The following is an 18,804-nucleotide window of genomic DNA, read 5'->3' as shown; positions in this document are numbered from 1 at the left end:
CAAATACTTATTTCCCCCACTGTAAACACAGCATTTAGTATGTACTAACTGCGTTAGTGAGCGCTAAGCTTTAGTAAATACAATTCCAAAGTATGAAATGCTTTATTTGCACAAAATTAATAAATATCTTATTAATGCTAAACAGATCACCAGATTAGACTCATTTAATGGTATCTGACAGTAGACTTCCATAGATACCATCTATGCAATAATGTCTAGGTTTGTACATAGTCTTTTTTTTGCTTTTTCCCCAGTTATTCTTACTCCTTGATTTCCAGGGTTCTCCCTCCAGATAACGAACCAACATACTTACTGATGATATTATCTGTTAGTGGTCAGTTTCTGAACTGAAGTTTTTGAAGATGTAGTTGCAAAATAAATCTAGAGATATACGCTGATAAACTTTTATGAAATCTGGGCTAGCAAAAAAAAAAAAAAAAAAAAAAAACCCACATCCTATTACTATTGGAATACTTATTATGGCTACTTAAATTTCATTTTTTTAATTAGAAACACTTTTACAAGATATTTCAGAAGTTGCCAACTCAACCATAAATTACATGAGGTACATATTAAATAAGTTGACATGAATAAATGCAGGTGCTTATTAGCTGATTTTGTGTTAAATGTTGGTTGTTTCAAGCCCTTTAACAAATACTTAGCTAGAAATGATGAACAAATTTCCAATGCTTCGACAGCTAAACATAAAATTTTTACAATACATCTCATTTTCTGCATTATATATTTTTTTAAGAATGTTGTAAAATTTGTGAACACACACATTCAAATTTTTCAACACAAATACCAAATATAATTATTCTCATTTCCCAATTTCATATCAAAAGAAAGAAATAGCTCAATAGTAAGTTTCTTGAACTATCGACTTGGACCTAATAAAAGTAGATATACTATATAAGCAGCACCAGAATTTCTAGAACAAAAAATAAAACCGTTTAAGAATATTAGAAATTATTTCAAAAATTTAGAAACAAAAACTTCTAAATAGCCTAAAAGTAACAGATACATATACTATACAAAAAAAAAAAAAAAAAAGAGAAAAAAAAACTTTTCACTTACCTACAGGTGCATCCATGTTGCTTACGCCTGTCTGTAAAAATATAAACACTAGAGATTAGAGCTGGGAGGGGGGACGGGACATTCATCTGAAACTGAATTCTTGGAGGTGGGAAATTGGGCAACTACATTCCAACCAAAGAAATGCTCAACCGCTTGAGGCAAAGATGCTCATAAATACTAGGAATGTAAATTTCAGGCTTGGAGGAAGATCCCAGAATGTGTCCAAAAAGACTTAATTTCCTAACAAGGGGAAACTAAAGCAACTCACTGGCAGAAAAATCAAAACACAATAAGGCTGTAATCTGTCAATATTAAACTTTAAAGGAATTATTAGTTCTTTTGAAAATCTAAAAAACCTGAAGGTTAATATAACCTAGGCATTTTAGGCTACATTTGGCAGATATTCAATTTCTGCAATTGGCACCCTGAATTTACTCAGGAAGTATTGGGGTAGGCAAGAATCTACTCTGCACATTTTAGAAAAATAAATTTGTGAGTATATAAAAGAGGCAGAGCTAAAACTGATTAACAAAACAAAAACAGAGGATCTCTGTATCTCTGCACCGCTCCATGTTGCAATCACATCTTGAGTAATGCAATTCTAGTTGTATCGCAAAAAAAGATATAGCGATATTAGAAAATGAGAAAAGTAAAATTTTCTTCAGAAGGTAAATGTTAAATATAGATATATTTTACCATTTGGACTTCGGTTTATTATAAAGTAGGGACAGAAAAAGTTAAAGACTATTAAGGAAGCCCGACAAGTTCTAGGAAAAGAAGGCTTTCAAAGCCTTCCTTATGAAAAGAGGTTCAACCGGAGAAAAGCACAGTCTTCCTCTGGACATTCTCAGATGACAGCAAGCAATGGTCAAGGAAAAGTGACTGAAATATATGTCAAAAAATCCGGAGAAGAAGGTTGTCTGGAGAAGAAGTGGTCAAGGTTTAGTAGCTAAGGTACTTACCTGTAGCAGTGTTATCAGAGGACAGCAGGCTTTATATTCTCACAAGTGCGTGACGCTGACCCACATCACCCAGTCTGGGATTTATAAAAGTATAAACAGAGCATTGTGGAGTGCAACACGCTCCACTGCCCATGCGCGAGTGCATTCCTGCACACCGCGCAAACACTGTCTCCTCAGTTTTATACTACAGCAAAAGTAAAGTAAAAATAACAAAGGAGACAACTCCAAGGGGAGGTGGGAGGGATTGTGAAAATATAAAGCCTGCTGTCCTCGGAGAACACCCGCTACAGGTAAGTACATTAGTTTTCTACAAGAACAAGCAGCACAAGTGGGGAATCTCTAGCATCCAGGCTCACCAAAAACAACAAACATTGGTCAAGTACGCCTCACAACGGTGAGGACCAACCTAGATTAACCTGAAACTATATACAATCTGAATGAGTGTGCAGCCTGGAAAAGAATAAAACAGATTCTGAAACACTATCACCCCGAACCAACTGTCGCTTCAGGTACCCTGCTCCAGGCAGTAGTGTGATGTGAATGTGTGGACTGAAGATCATGTCACTGCTTCACAAATTTCTTCAATAGAGGCTGAAAGTGAGCTACCGACGCAGCCATGGCTCTGACATTGTTAGCCTTGACATGATCCTCTAGGGCCAGCCCAGCCTGGGCATAAGTGAAGGAAATGCAATCTGCCAGCCAATTAGAAATGGTGCATTTCCCAATGGCAACCCCCATCATGTTGGGATTAAAAGAAACAAAACGTTGGGCAGACTGCCTGTGGGGCCTTGTCCACCCCATATAAAAGGCCAATGCTCTCTTACAATCCAAGGTGTGTAATCTGCTTTCGCCAGGATGGCATGAGGTCGGGGAAAGAATGTTTGCAAGACAATCGACTGGTTCAGATGGAACTCTGACCCACCTTCAGGAACTTAAGGTGAATACGGAGGACTACTCTGTCGTGATGAAACTTAGTATAAAGTGCACCCACTACTAAGGCCTGAAGCTCACTGACTCTACCAGCTAAATAACAGCCACCAAGAAAATGACGTTCCAGGAAGGATGGATAATACCACAGACAGGACAGCTATGGTGAGACAGAGTTGCCACCAGAATCGCCACAAGCCAACAGCCAAGCTAATTCAATCAAAAGGAAAGAGCAGGGTAAAATAAAGATTTTTGGTGGGAAAATGAGGCAAACGGGCCACTCATTCCAAATTCCTATTGAAAATATAACAGGGCCTGAAATGACTATACACAGAATGACATATATCCATGCTTACTGTTTTATTTAGTTAATCCCTTCCCTTTCCTCAACACAAAATCCAATGTAGTTGTTACCTTCAATATAGTAACATTATAGGTATGACCCCCCCTCCAAATGAAGCATCATTATTTATTACATTTGTATCCCACGTTTTCCCACCTATTTGTAGACTCCGGTGTAAACAAATACAAAGTGATGATTGTGGTAAGATAAAGTTCATGTGGCACAGCCACATTAGGGAAGCATACAACGAAAGTGTTATGTCCTTTACGTATTTTAGTATTTTTGATGCTGCTTTTAAATCCTAACCCTTATTCACTTGTTCAGAACCCTTATTTTATCATCCTCACTTTAATATTCCCTTATCTCGTTTGTCCTGTTTGTCTGTCCTAATTAGATTGTAAGCTCTGTCGAGCAGGGACTGTCTCTTCATGTTCAAGTGTACAGCGCTGCGTACGTCTAGTAGCGCTTTAGAAATGATAAGTAGTAGTAGGTCAAGTACTTCAGATGGCAGGAATTCAGTGGCTCGAAAGGAGCTTTCATCAAGTAAAAAGTATCGCATATCAATATCAAGTATAATGAGTTTATCTTGTTGGGCAGACTGGATGGACCATACAGGTCTTTATTTGCCATCACTTACTGTGTTACTATATATTGTATTATCCTGCTCAGTCTGTTGGCCAGGGTATTGTTTTTGCCTGCCAGATAAACATGCCATGTTGGTGAGCCCAATACCACCATCTGGATGGCCTCCTGACACAGAAGGCATGATTCGGTGATTGTAACCTGATTGTCTATTTAGATGAGAACAATTTGGGGAGATAGCCGATCTCTGAAAGCCTTTCACCTTGAGCTCCAGGAAATTGATCTGAAGATTCGTTTGCTGGGTGGACCAAACACCTTGGGTGAAAAGCCCATCTACACGAGTCCCCCATCCCAGGAGAGATTTATCTGTCATCAGTACTTTTGGTGGCTGAGGAATTTGGAATGAAGTCCCAGAGTCAAACTGAATCGAATTATCCCCCACTGAGGAGAGCGTACAGGCTCTGGGGACACTTTGATGACATCTTTCAGGCTCCCTGTGGCTTGATACCACTGAGAATCCAGTGTCTATTGAGCAGATCTCATGTGAAGACATGTCATGGGTGTAACATACACTATGGAAGCCATGTGGCCCAACAATCTCAACATCTACTGAGCAGTGACATGCCGAGAGGCTTGAATCTTGGAAGCGAGTGAGAAACAAGAGTATCTGCTCTCGTCTCCAGAAGGTAGGCTCAAACCCTCTGCGTATCGAGCAGGGCCCCTATAAATTCCCATCGCTGGAAAGGGTGAAGATAGGACTTGGGGTAGTTTAAAACAAACCCCAGTAGCTCAAGCACCAAAATAATCATTCGCATGGACTCCTGAGCTCCGTTCAGAGAGGTGCTCTTTACCAGCCAATCATCGGATATGGGAACAAATTGACTCCCACACTGCATAGCAATGTTGCAACTACTGCTAGACATTTGGTGAAGCCCCTAGGAGCTGACGCGAGGCCAAAACGCAACATGCAGTACTGAAAGTCATGTGTTCCCCGCCGAAATTAAAGATACTTCCTGGAAGTATCGATATGTGAACATATACATCCTTTAAGTCCAGAGAGCATAGCCAATGAAGATACTTCCAGGAAGTATCGGGATGTGAGTCTATGCATCCTTTAAGTCCAGAGAACATAGCCAATCATCTTTCTGAATCACTGGGAGAAGGGTGTCCAGGGAAACCACCCTAACTTTTCTCAAACTAGGAATTGTTCAGGGCCCTTAGGTCTAGGATGGGACGTGTCCTTCCCCCCTCCCCGTTTTCTTCTTCACAAAAAGTACCTGGAATAGAATCTCTGCCCTTCTTCCCCTGGAGGAACAGGCTCGACCGCATGACCTTCAGAAGGGCAGAGAATTCCTCTGCAAGTACCTGTCTGTGCTGAGAGCTGAATAAATGAGCTCTCGGTGGGCAATTTGGAGGTCTTTGATACCGAGTGCGTATGCGAGACGGTCTATTTGAAGAACCCACCGGTCGGAGGTTGTAAGGGGCCACCTTTTGTGGAAGAACTTCAGCCTCCCCCTGACCAGCAAGTTGTCCAGGATCAACATGTTTACTATGGATATGCTCTATTGCAGCCAGTCAAAGCTCATCCCTTGCTTTAACTGGGGAGCTACAGGGGCCTTAGGCATACACTGTTGACGTGAATGAGTTTGCTGGGGCTGAGCCTGAACAGACTGGTGAGCCAAGGGGTTGTATCTACGCCTCTGATAGTAATAGGTACTCCTCCTTAGTTTGCCAAATGTCCTCCTCGCTGTGAAGGCAGATGCAGAAGGTGCCAGGCAGAAGAGAAGAGATGGTATCAGTATGTTTTGATCTCATCTGCGACCGCCTCAACCTTCTCTCCAAAAAGGTTATCCCCCCCGGCATGGGGCATTCGCCAACCTCTGCTGAACAGAATGTTCCAAGCCAGAAACACGCAAACAGGAGTCTGTGCATTACTATACTGTGAGCAGAGATCCTGGATGCCACATCAAAATTGTCGTACATGCCCCTGGCCAAGAATTTTCAACACGCCTTCTGCTGCTTGACCAACTTGTAAAGTGACTCAGCATGCTCCAGAGGGAGCGTCTCAACCAGGTCCGACAACTTGTGCAGTTTCGCAAGTTGATGCTCGTGAAGAGCTGGTACAATTGTATATGGGAGATAAACACTGAAGCCTGGTACATCCTCCTCCCAAAAGGATCCAGGGTTCTAGCTTCTCTACCTGGGGACGCTGAGGCATAGTCCCTGGAACTCCTGGCCCTTTTGAGAGTGGATTCCACCACCATGGAATTATGAAGCAACTGAGGCTTATCAAAAACAAGGTGCGCTATGGATCAGATACTGAGTGTCTATCTTCTTGGGCATAACCGGTACTGACAGAGGGGACTACCAGTTCCTAACGAGGACTTCATGGAGTACCTCGTGGACAGGGACAGTCACAGCCTCCCTAAGTGATAACGTGCTGTCCAGAACCTCGAGCATCTTGGCCCTGGGCTCATCCCCCACTTGCAAAGGAATGGCAATAGCATCAGCCATTTCCTTAACAAAAGGGAACAAAATGATCTCCGGACATTTTCTCCTCTCAGGTGAGAATACATAAGCATGCTTGTCCTCAGAGAAAAGTGGAATACAAAGGTGATAACATTAACATTTTATGTTGTGTTCTATGTCTGTGTGTTTTATTCTGTTTTTATGATTATGTAAGTTTTGTTATCCAGCTTGGTCCAGGCAGGCTACAAATGAACAAATAATAAACACTGCAGATAGAAAAAAAAAACTGCTTCTCAAACCTCCTTTCCTGTTGACTTAAACCACTACAGTAAGCTCTTGGGGAAAAACACCCTCAAAGCGCTTCCGAAAAGAGGAAGGCAGAAGGCTGCAGCAGTAGTCGAACTACAGAAAGCTACAGAGTTAAGGATCAGGATACTATGGACCAAGTCCCAGATCCTTTTGCCACCTCAACCTGATAAGACAGCATACCAATATCTGACATTATCCAAAGGGAAATTCAAAGCTGACATCTTACCATTCAGGATGCATAAAGGATGCATTCATGACCGAGGTTTCTGATTTGAAGTAAAAGCAGTACATTCCAGTTCTCCAGTAAATCTTGGAAGCAGTTTCACTGCTCCTCAATTTAAAAGGATCTGTAGCCCAGCATAGACAGGGGCACAATGGCCACAGGTAAGAGAGGCAGCCACCAATCCATCCCCAACAGGAGTGAAGCCCCAGGGCATCCTTGTAACCTTGGAGACTCAAATTCTTTGATTGCCTGCTCTACCACCATTCCAAAAGGATAATCAGTACAACAAAAGCCAGAAATGGTAGTTATGTCATGTTCAAGGATTCCAGAGCATTAACCTCTGCCTGTATCTACCGCTATTTAACTGTGTTATCTTATTTTTCATAGGCATTATTGCAAACAACCCAACAGGATGCTGCCCAGCTCTCTTCTATTGCTCCCTCCACCCCTATATGACATCAGACTATTTCTTTGAACTATAAATTTCAACACGTGGTGTTTCACACCTACTAGTTTCTGCCTTTATCTACCTCTATTTAACTGTGCATTATATTATTTTTCATAGGCACTGCTACAGACAACCCCACAGTCTTACCTGATAATTTTCTATCCTTCAGTCCCAACAGATCAGTCCAGAACATGTAGATTATGTCCGTCAACCAGTAGATAGAGACAAAGAAAGTAGTTCTTTGTGATTCATACTTTAAGGGTACCAGACATTCACAGAACACTCAAAATTTTGAATGACAAAGCAATGGAGCCCACATGGGAGAATACTGAGCATGTATTATGTGTTGCTCAAACCAAGGTGGCACTACCGAGATCAAATGGTTCCCACAATTTGTCCAAAGCAGGAGCTATTATAGATGACTGACACAGAGTCAACCAATTGAAAAGAACAACTATTGTAGTCTTCTGAAATAAAAGCTTGTAAGTAAAGTAGGAGCTACTGCAGTGAAATAATACACAGTTGAACAACCAAATCAGAGCTACTGAAGTCTATTGAACCACAGCTCTGCTACCAAAGGAGCTAAAGGCATAGTCATGACTCAGCGATGGGAGATTTGACTGGAGAAAGCAGATAAACTTTAAGAGAGAAAAATAATCTATAGTATCCACAAAGGAAGTAAGAATCTTCAAGGATGAGTTTCTGGACCAATTTGTTGGGACTAAAGGAAAGAAAAATCAATCAGGATAGACAATTTTTCCTGCCTTAGAGTCCCACAGATCAGTCCATAGCTCTGGGATGCAGCAGAGTAGTGTCTAAATAGGGTGGGAGACCATACCCACACCCACCTAACCAGGTTAACCAAAAGACTAGGACTGCTGTAACCAAAACAAAGGAAATTTAAGTGTAAAGGCAATACTAGTGAACCACCCCATTGACACAGAGCCGGAAGAGCCACAGACACTGAGAAGCCGAGGGACCTAAAACAGTAGACACTGAAGAGCAGAATTACAGCAAAAGTGAGTAAAGGAAGCCCAGAATGAGAGGGCACAGCACAATCTAGCAGCCACTGTAAGAGTGATGCACAAATGATAGTGAGAGACAAAGGCAGCCGACTGTGTAAAAAAGTATGGTAGAGACTGACAGACTAAATCAAGGCAAACAACATTTACAACTGAGAATTTTAGTCTGAAGTACAGTGGAAACACTGAAAATGAAGAACAGCTGCTACTGAGATGATTAGCCCAGGAATAGTGAACACTAAAGGACTGAAAACAGCTATCAGTGTGAAAATGAAACACCTGAACTACTGAAAGGTTGAATGGCAAGATTAAGACAGCAGATAATGTGAAATTGAAAAATCTCACCTATATCATGAAGGGGATGTAAGAGAAGCTGCTCTAATTGCAAATCTTAGGAGACACTGAGATATGGAATCACAGATGACAATGCAAGGCTAAAACTATAGTTGATACCAAGAAGGTGAAGCGTTACTAGAACAAAGATATCAAGGCATGGCTGATTCAGCAAAGGGGAAGCACGGCTAATTCTGCGAAGGTCAGTCCAGCTTAGCCTAAAAGAGATAATAGCTTTGTTGATTCTGTGAGAAATACAGCTGATTCTGAAAGGCCAAAATCCCAGGAGATTTATGAGAAACATCCCAGTTGAACATACAAGGAGAAGCCCTGCTGATATTACAAGGCAGAGCCCTACTGCTTTTGTGAAAATTAGCACTGATTTATTACAACACAATGACAGCCTGAACAGGGGAATAAAACAAGGCTGCAATAACGTTAACACAACAACCCACCTCTCCCTCAAACATAGAACAGTAAATGAGTGCAACCTGCTCTGTCAGGTCTAACTAAACCTGAATAAATAACAGTTGCAAGGCAATGATTTTCACTTTAAAGAGGTTTTCAAATGAAATTAATCAACCACCTAGGAAACTCATATACCCCACCCCCCTCCCCATATAACTAACTCACCCTATAGAGTTTAACTCCCTACCCCCTACTTCCATAATTGGAACAAGAAAAACGAGTCAATTGCCCACAACAAAATTATGTTGGTAAATTTGAAAATACAACAGCCCACAGCAATCACAAAATGACTTTACTAGTTCTTATCTTTAAAAGGTTACCAAACCTTGCTCTACTTCACCAAAGTGCCTCTCCGCTCTGCCAACAGATGCTCCATTTCACTAAGGAAGTGCAACCTTGCTTGGCACTGTGTTACAGGAGGTACCATGAACTTCCTGTGTTACTATAATTCTGGCAGCACCCACACAATGGGCAACAAAAAATGCTGGGGTAGTATAACAGCTGCCGCCCGCCAATTAAACAAAAACACCCTTAGCCAACCAACATTGAAGCCCTCCCTGTGTAACTACCGACTATTCTGACAGAACTACCCATTTCATTTTTGCGGGACGCTATTTGCTACAGAGGGAGGGCTTCCAGCTTGAGACAAGAGGGGAGAGCTGGGGAGAGTCAGATGCTTGCGTGCAGGAGGAATAGAAAGAGAAAGATGTTGGGACCTATGGGAGAATATTAAGAGATTGTGGGGTGGCTGGTCGGGGGAAGGAGAGTGCGAGACGCCAGAGTGCAGGCAAAGGGGAGGGAAGCGAAAAGAGATGTTGCCCTTTGGGGGGGGGGGAGGAGAGGGGAGAGAATAAGAGAAGAGATGGTGCCCATGAAAGGAGGGGAGGGGAGCAGAGCAGAAAGGAAGAAATGAGAGAAGATTGTGCCCATAGAGGGAAAGGAAGAGAGAAGAAAGGAGATGGTGCCCATGGAGGGGAAGTGAAGGAAAGAGAACAGATGAAAACTAGACAAGAGGAAGAAAAATGGAAGAAAGTTGAACTTGAAGAATGAATATAGGTCAGGAAGTGAAGAAGTGAGAAAAGAAATAACGAATGGATAGGATGTCCTGGAAACAGAGTTCAGAGCCAAAAGCATGGAACAAGTGATTAGAAACATAAAAACTCACATGACATAAAAACTTAAATGTATAACTTGCTTGGGGGGGGGGGGGGGGGGGAGGGGGGGAGGGGGGGAGAGGGAGGGGGAGGGGAATATTTTGGATTGTGTCAGTGATTGATTGTTTGATAAGCAATATGTTTGTTAATATACAAAATCAATAAATATATACAAATTAAAAAAAAAAATCAGATAGCAAAGGTAAGAAAAATTATTTTATTTTCAGCTTAGTAATTAAAATATGTCAGTTTTAAGAATTTACATCTGCTGTGTATATTCTTCACTGTACAGGAAGAAATGTGAGGGGAACCCTTCACTCGATCAACCACACAATTAAAAATTTTAATTGCGATTTTTCATGCAATTAAACATTTCAATGAATAGCCCTAGTAAAGATGTTTCAACACCAATTTCTCAGGACAGTCTAGACTTGATGAGGTTTCTAGAGTCTTCAAGAGAGGAATTCTGCTGTCCTTTCAATGCTTGTGGCAACACTTGCATTAACTAGGGACAGGCTTTTGAGGTTATATTTCAAATGGACTTTGGTCCTGGGGAACTGAGTTCGATTCCCACTTCAGGCACAGGCAGCTCCTTGTGACTCTGGGCAAGTCACCTAATCCTCCACTGCCCCATGTAAGCCGCATTGAGCCTGCCATGAGTGGGAAAGCGCGGGGTATAAATGTATAAATGTATATACATATATATGTATATATATATATATATATATATATATAAATTCCCCTTTTCTTTCTCTGAATATTAGAGTTTCCTGATATTGCAAAGGCCCTCAGACACATCAGAAGCAATTTTTGCTACTATGTCCCAGAGTGGTAAATATAGCGGGTTTCTATATACTTAAATTTCCGTGTAAATGTATGATAAAAGTATTAACAGAAGATTTGCATATTCTTTGAACCATGTCAATAGGTGTTATTTTTGACAAGACTGTCGAGGCTTGTACCCTAATGCTGCCTCGGCCTGGTGATGCAGTATGAGGGGATTTCTGTTTGGCTTTATCCGTACCAAGAAGACGCATTGTATGACCCTGTTTTTTTTTAGGTTTATTCTTTATTAATTGTTAACTTTGAGCTTCTTTTACAAAGCCATGCTAGCGATTCCCATATGGCAAATGAGAGGAAGCCCATAAGTATTGAATGGGCTTCCTCTCATTTGCCGAACAGAGAATCGGTAGTGTGGCTTTGTAAAAGAACACTTTGTTAGTTAGCTTATTTCTCAAACTGTTATTGAGCTCTTTTGATCTCTTTAATTGTGGACTCAGGTTGCTGGTTAAGGTTTTTCTTTTTTTTTGAAATTTATTTCCTGCTTTACATATGAACCTCACAACTCTTTTTGTAAGGAATGACTCCTGTACTACGTTCTTAAATATCCAATAAAAAACAAAAGAGTCCAGTGCAGGCTTTAAGGATTTCCACTTTAGCGTTAAGCCCTAAACATCTTGGTAAGTCTGAACAGGAGTACCATTAAAAGATAGCCGAGCAGCTCCCCTCCGAAGAGACACCACCTTGTAGTGGTGGAGGGGCTTCTGTGTTTCAATGACTCAGAGGGCTATGCTGAAGGGTTACCCATATCAGACAGGCCTCTGAGGAAAAACCAGACAGTGTCCCAAACTGGGAGAGTGGTAAGATGGCAACCTGAAGTTCGTGCTCAACGGCCCAGCTGCCCTCTGAAGTTTTGTCTTATGTAAATTTCCTCTCTGCAATTGCAGTTACCTTAACTAAGAGGAAAGGGACAACCGGCAGTCAGCCGCCGATGGCCTGCGTTTTGTCCCCTGAGCAGCAAGTGCGGGACCGCTGCGCGACAAACTGCCCACAGATGAAAGGGTTGGCAAGTCCTTAGATTAGCGCTGGCGAAGAAGCGTCGACGCTCTTGGACCTGGGAAAAACAACTCCATCGCTCCCGAATTATTCAACCACCATGTCCAAAGGAGTGGAGGAGTGAGTTAAAGGGATATGCTGAAACGGAGGACGTTTACAGCAGAATCCGAATCAGCGGAGCCACTCCTAAACACCTAAGAGAAATCAACTTGGAGTTTTTGGTTCCCTTGGAGGTTACATTGAATACCATCTGGAAGGCGCTTCGGGACCTACCGGTGGCAGTAAATAATTTTGTTTCAGATATAATTTTATTAGAGAGTTACATGGACAATTTAACTGAACCCCTTGAGAGTGAAAAATTGATATAACAAATGATTCTACACGAGCAAGAAGTGGTTATGATTTTGAAAATGATAATAGACCAGAAACTTTGAATAATAAAATGATTATTATTATAGATGATTAATATCAAGATTATTGTATTTCCCAGAGTTCCGGGTATGACTCCTAAAGTTTTCCTCAGAAATATTTCCTCAATTATTACCTTAAAAGGAGTAAAGCCAGTGAAAACTGGGATTACTTTAATCAATGGGATTTGAATTAGAGACTTAAGTACATCTATTGTTAAATGACATTCTTTCTCTTTTAAAAACCAGAAGTTATCAGATGTATTATTTCTAACTAATATTGGACAATAAGTATGTTTTCAATGAAATGATTTGACTATACACCGTATTGGCCTTGAAGAAGCCAACCAGATGATCAATGTGGAATAATGAATTAGACGAGTAATATCTGGGGATAATCAGGTTAATACCACTTTTTTTTTTTCTGTTTACTGTTTAAATTTATCTCCTTGTCTTGTTTCACTCTCCCTATCTAGTGGTCTAAGGAAGAGAATAGAATTACCTGACTTAAATAATTCCTATATATTACTTTCTCTGTATTTCTGGCAAGTTGTTTTATCGCTTGTAAAAATTTAAATGGTTATAAATAAAAAATTAAAACAAAACATTTTGAGAGCAAGTCCTCACACTTTTGGGTAAGGCCTTGACATTGTGATCACGCCTCTGACAAAGCCCTCGCATGCTCATCGATTTGGGCCTCTGGGTCTTCCGCTTGTGCCCCTCCCCCCTGAGCTCACAAATGTCTGCATGTCTGTGTGCTCAACAATATCAACTCACACAGATTTAAGCTCTTCAACAAAGTGGTGAAATACTTTTTAAAGCTGCGGGGTTCTGCACTGGTCAGAAGGATCACCAACTGGAAGAGTGAATCAATCTGAAGCCGAAATCACCAGCTGATGACAAATGGCACACAGAGGCCTTACCGATGAGGTGAGGCAAGGCAAGGCATTTTACTGGACCCTTTTACTTTGGACGTTTTAAGTCTCTGGGATATCAGGCCTGATGTTTTAGAAGTCCAGTATTGCAAATTGAAGGTGTGGAAGTTGCGGTGGAACTTGCAAACATCCAAGGATCACCTTACATTAACGTGGGTCCAATCGGGAGCTAATGGTTCAGACCTCACGTCCAGGACCGTGACGTCTCTTCCCTTCCAGCCTGGTTGATCATTTGAGGGTGAGTGCTATGAAGAGAAGCTGATCCAAGGCTGAAGGATTAAGCACATCAGATTCTGTGAGGATATGACTAATAGATTCTGGACAATAAATGCAACTGGGTCTAGGGGAGTAATCCCACTATACTCTATAAAGGGAACCGCAAGCTGAATATGAAAGGCCGAACTTAGCAACCTCTGAAGGCCATCTGAGCTTATCTTGGGAGGTGAAGGACAGTAGAAACTGAAAGCATTGTAAACATAAGCCGAGCCAACCATGCTAGGTTAATAACATTTGAATCTGTAATATTAAGCAGGGGTGATCTAGTGAGGCTAAGCACATCTGATTCAGGAAGAAGCACAGCAGAGGGTGCAAGTTAATTAACTGTCGCCGAGTCAGAGAAGATAAGTACAGCCGACACTGTACAACAGAATGTGAGCGATGAAGCAGTGCCAAGTCCATGACAAATCATGGATGAACCTACAGTACAGTGAAGTGGAGCATAGTGGAGTTTGAAAGGAAAAGCACAGTTGAAACTGTGGGGAGAAATGGAACAGTCTGTGAAGAGAAGCACACAAAGAATCACAGAAAACACTTAGGGCAGAGATCATACAAAATACTTACAAAATGAACCTCAAAATGGTATTACGGTGAGTGAAGCATCCCTAAGCTTTGAAACTGAAGGTGCAGGGAAGTCTATGAAGCAAATGCAGAGCAGAGCAGTGCATGTGGAAAGGCTAGAATGGATAACAGCACAGACATCAAAGAAGGGTGTTTGCAAGCCACAAAGAAGAATCTCTATAGTTGAATATAGAGAATAGTCAAAGAAAATAATAAATTGAAAATTTGCAATATCTTAAAAACAATTAAAACGGACTGTTTCACATTGAAATTAAGCCGAGAAGGCAAGCTGCAAAACATAGCTCACCAACTGCAGGCACCTTAACCCCAAGAACCCTTCCCAGGGCAGGAGGAGAAAGGGAAAGGAACTTGGAGACTTCCATAAAAAGCTCCACTCATTCCTTTCTTCTGAATATTAAGAAATTTTAGTTGAAGAAAACAAGAATAAACTAATTTGGGAGACGAGTGTACACCATGCAGCTCCTTGGCTAGATAGCCCCGTCATCATACTCTGAGCGTTCTATGGATGGACAGTACCCTTAAGGAACGATCACAAAAAACTCCTTTTCTCAGTCTCCATCCGCTGTTTAATGGACATAACCAACAAGTTCTAAACTGATCTGTGGCACACTAAGGAACACTACTTAAAATAAGATGTACTTAAAATATAAACTACAGGGGAAAGAAAAAAAAAAAGAAAACATTTACCGGTACCGCAGGTTGCATGGGACCTGGAGGTATATGAGGCATCATCATTCCAGACATCACAGATGGATGGATTCCAGGTAACTACAAAAAATAGAATTAAAGAAATGCTGTAAATTTTGACAGAATCAACCGATGTCCACATGTATTCTATTTTCTTATTGTATTCTGCCTAGAACTGCTTTGGTTAAGTGGAATTTAAATTTCAAAATTAAATTAAAAACATAACAGATAGTAATGCAGAAAATATGTTTCCAGACCTCTACTAGGAGCCAACTTTGTCTAAGTGGTCTACCTGTTATGGGTCTGGAAAGTGGAATGATAGGAGGGAGGGAACAGAGGGGTGGCCTCGGGAGGGAGTTGGGGGGAGTTTAAGCGTTTGTTAAGGGGAAGTGGAAGTTTTAAGTTCATATATGCAAAAAAATTTAAAACTGGGGGTTAATATGGCTAAGGTAAATATATAATAATCAAACGTCTGTAATACTGTCTACATCAAACATATAAATGGCGAGTGTCGTACTCACTCGCAAATGCGCAGTAGAGACCCTCTCTGCCCCACCCCCGCATCAATACGTGATGATGGAGGCAGAACAGAGAGGGTCTCTACTGCGCATTTGCGAGGGACGAAACCGCCGTCGCTAACGCTCCCCCCACCCTCCACCCGGCCGGGCCCTCGCTCCGCTATTGAAACAGCGAGGGAACGCAGCACACAGCTCTGCTGAGCTGCCGTCCTTCCTTCTTCCTCTCTGCCTGTGTCCCGCCCTCGACGACGTTACATCACACGAGGGCAGGACACAGGCAGAGAAGAAGAAGGAAGGCCGATGGCAGCTCAGCAGAGCAGAGCTGCGTTCCCTCGCTGTTTCAATAGCGGAGCGAGAGCCCGGGCCGGATGGAGGGGTGGCGGTGACTCGGGAGGGGGGGGGGGCAGCTCGGCGGCCTTTCAACCCCCCCCCCTTTCCTATACTAGCCCGTTTTTATGGGCTCAACGGCTAGTATTATATAAATGTGCGCATCTCAAAAAAATGCAAGAAAACCGGGGGGGGGGGGGGGGGGGGGAGCTCTTCACAGCACAACTCAAAGGTGAATTGGAAGGAAAAAGCTTCAAAGAGCTCCAGAACACAGTCTTATAGAGATGAATCACAACACAAGCTCCAGGTTAAACAACCTACAGAGCATAACTCCTCCCCGGGAACTTCGTTCATTGGGTAAATCTCTCTTACCTCTACCCTTCTCAACTGCCAACTCCAGACTGCATTCCTTTTATCTTGCAGCACCATATGCCTGGAATACACTTCCTGACTCAACAGGTCAAGCTCCATTCTCTGGCCGTCTTCAAATATAAGCTAAAAGCACACCTTTTTGATGCTGCTTTTAACTCCTAACCCCTATTCATTTGTATAGTACTCATGTCTGTTTTATCATTCTCACCTTAGTAATTCCCTTATCCCTTATTTGTCCTGTTTGTCTGTCCTGATTAGACTGTAAGCTCTATCGAGCAGGGACGGTCTCTTCATATTCAAGCATACACTGCTGAGTACATCTAGTAGCACTATAGAAATTATAAGTAGTAGTAGTAGCAGCAGCACTGGCAAAAAAACTTTCCAAAACCTCTGTGTTTTACAAACACATGCCCATTAAAAACAGTACAAACCAGTCTCACTTCAAACAGGCTTAAATATAATGCACGTATCTTAACAGATATCCATTGGCGATCTCAAGCCCTCTTTTCCAAATCAGAGATCTCTGGACCAACAATGGCCAGCGTTTCGCTGCATCAGGATCCGAAAATACTGGGATTCTCTTCACAGCTTAGCTGCTGGAAAGGGAAAATTAGGTTCTTACCTTGATAATTTTCTTTCCTTTAGTCACAGCAGATGAATCCATTAACTGATGGGTTTTATCCACCTACCAGCAGGTGGAGATAGAGAACACTGAAAGCACATGGTGTTCCTGGACGCCCAGCCCCCTCTGCCTTCAGTATATGAAATTTCCAAAGCAGAGTGAATAAGAAAGGCAAAATAACAAACTTTCCTCACAGAGAACAAACGCCCCTGAACCAGAGCAATAACCAAACAAAGGAGGGACCTTATCAACCTCCTGCAATATAAACAGCATGTAGTAACTCTGATAGCTTCTCTTCCGTGCACTCCCGTGCACTCCGCTCCATGGATAAATCCTTCTTATCTGTTCCCTTCTCCACTACTGCCAACTCCAGACTTCGCACCTTCTGTCTCGCTGCACCCTACACCTGGAATAAACTTCCTGAGCCCCTACGTTTTGCCCCATCCTTGGCCACCTTTAAATCTAGACTGAAAGCCCACCTCTTTAACATTGCTTTTGACTCGTAACCACTTGTAACCACTCGCCTCCACCTACCCTCCTCTCTTCCTTCCCGTTCACATTAATTGATTTGATTTGCTTACTTTATTTATTTTTTGTCTATTAGATTGTAAGCTCTTTGAGCAGGGACTGTCTTTCTTCTATGTTTGTGCAGCGCTGCGTATGCCTTGTAGCGCTATAGAAATGCTAAATAGTAGTAGTAGTAGTAGTTCAAGTACTCCTGATGTTGCATACAGACATTGTGCCTCATCTGTACAAAAACTAAAGTCTAAAGTTAGACAGGGAGGGATCATGGATTCATCTGCTATGACTAAAGGAAAGAAAATCATCAAGGTAAGAACCTAATTTTCCCTTCCTTGTCATCAACAGCAGATGAATCAATGAACTGATGGGATGTACCAAAGCACTCCCTAAGTAGAGTGGGAACAGGCAACTCCGCGATCAAGCACTTGCGCTCCAAAATGCACATCCTGCCGCGCTGCCACATCCAGCCTGTCAAGCCACACAAAAGAGAGCTGAGAAGCCCAGGTAGCTGCACGACAGATCTTTTGAAGAGAAAAAAAAAGACACCCGTTTCAGACCACGAAGAGGACATTGCCCTTGTAGAGTGCGCTTTAAACGCTTCAGGCGGCGACCGCCCTGAAATCAGATAAGCAGAAAAAAATGAGTTCCTTAAGCCAGTGGGCTATAGTGGCCTTAGACGCCGGAAACCCCAGTCGGGGACCTGCCAACAGAACAAATAAATGATCATAATTCCTAAACTCATTTGACATCTGCAGATACTGCCACAGAGCCCTGCAGACATCCAAAAGGTGCAACTGCCCGGAAACTCCTCCTTACAAAAGGAAGGAAGAAAAATGGGCTGGTTCAGGTGAAAAGCTGAAACCACCTTAGGCAAAAAGGAAGGCACTGTACGATCAATTACCCCGGATTCCGAGAACTGTAGAAAAGGATCCAGACAGGAAAGAGCCTGAGTCACATCCTTCTCAGAAGCCCGTTTAAGAGGCTCAAACAGAGATCGCTGGAGTGCCTTCAACACGAGCCCCAGGTTCCAAGCCAGACAGGGCGACCGCAAAGGAGGACGGGGACGAAGCGCCCCTCTGAGAAATCGGACAATATCCGGATGAGCAGCAAGGGACAAGCCGGAGACTTTCCCACGGAAGCAGGCCAACCCTGACACTTGAACTCGAAAGGAATTGTAGGCAGGCCCTTTTGTAGCCCATCCTGCAAAAAGTCTAGCAAAAGCGAGACTGTCGCCAGAGTCGGCGAGATAGCCTTTGGAGTACACCATGCCTCAAAAGTGCGCCAGATCCGAGCATAAGTCGCAGAGGTAGACCGCGTGTGAGCTTGCAAGAGCGTGGCAATAACCTTATTAGAACAGCCCTTCTCCCTCAATTGCACCCTCTCAAGAGCTAGGCCGTAAGACC

The 18,804-nt window shown here is 42.4% G+C and overlaps 1 protein-coding gene across 2 annotated transcripts in view; it reads right to left on the bottom strand.

Annotated features, from left to right (window-relative positions):
* Positions 1–18,804, bottom strand: part of PRPF40A (pre-mRNA processing factor 40 homolog A) — a 202,727-nt gene that overhangs the window by 158,835 nt on the left and 25,088 nt on the right. For both annotated transcript variants that reach the window (XM_030210472.1, XM_030210473.1), the window contains exons 4-5: positions 15,041–15,121; positions 1,078–1,108 (exon numbers count right to left, since the gene is read on the bottom strand). In XM_030210472.1, the coding sequence (XP_030066332.1) occupies positions 1,078–1,108; positions 15,041–15,121 (112 nt within the window). The remainder of the gene's footprint in view (positions 1–1,077; positions 1,109–15,040; positions 15,122–18,804) is intronic.

This window comes from Microcaecilia unicolor, chromosome 7, assembly GCF_901765095.1.
Source record: "Microcaecilia unicolor chromosome 7, aMicUni1.1, whole genome shotgun sequence".
Taxonomy (NCBI): Eukaryota; Metazoa; Chordata; class Amphibia; order Gymnophiona; family Siphonopidae; genus Microcaecilia; species Microcaecilia unicolor.
The sequence above is the reverse complement of the archived record's forward strand: the minus strand, read 5'-3'. Positions and strand labels throughout refer to the sequence as shown.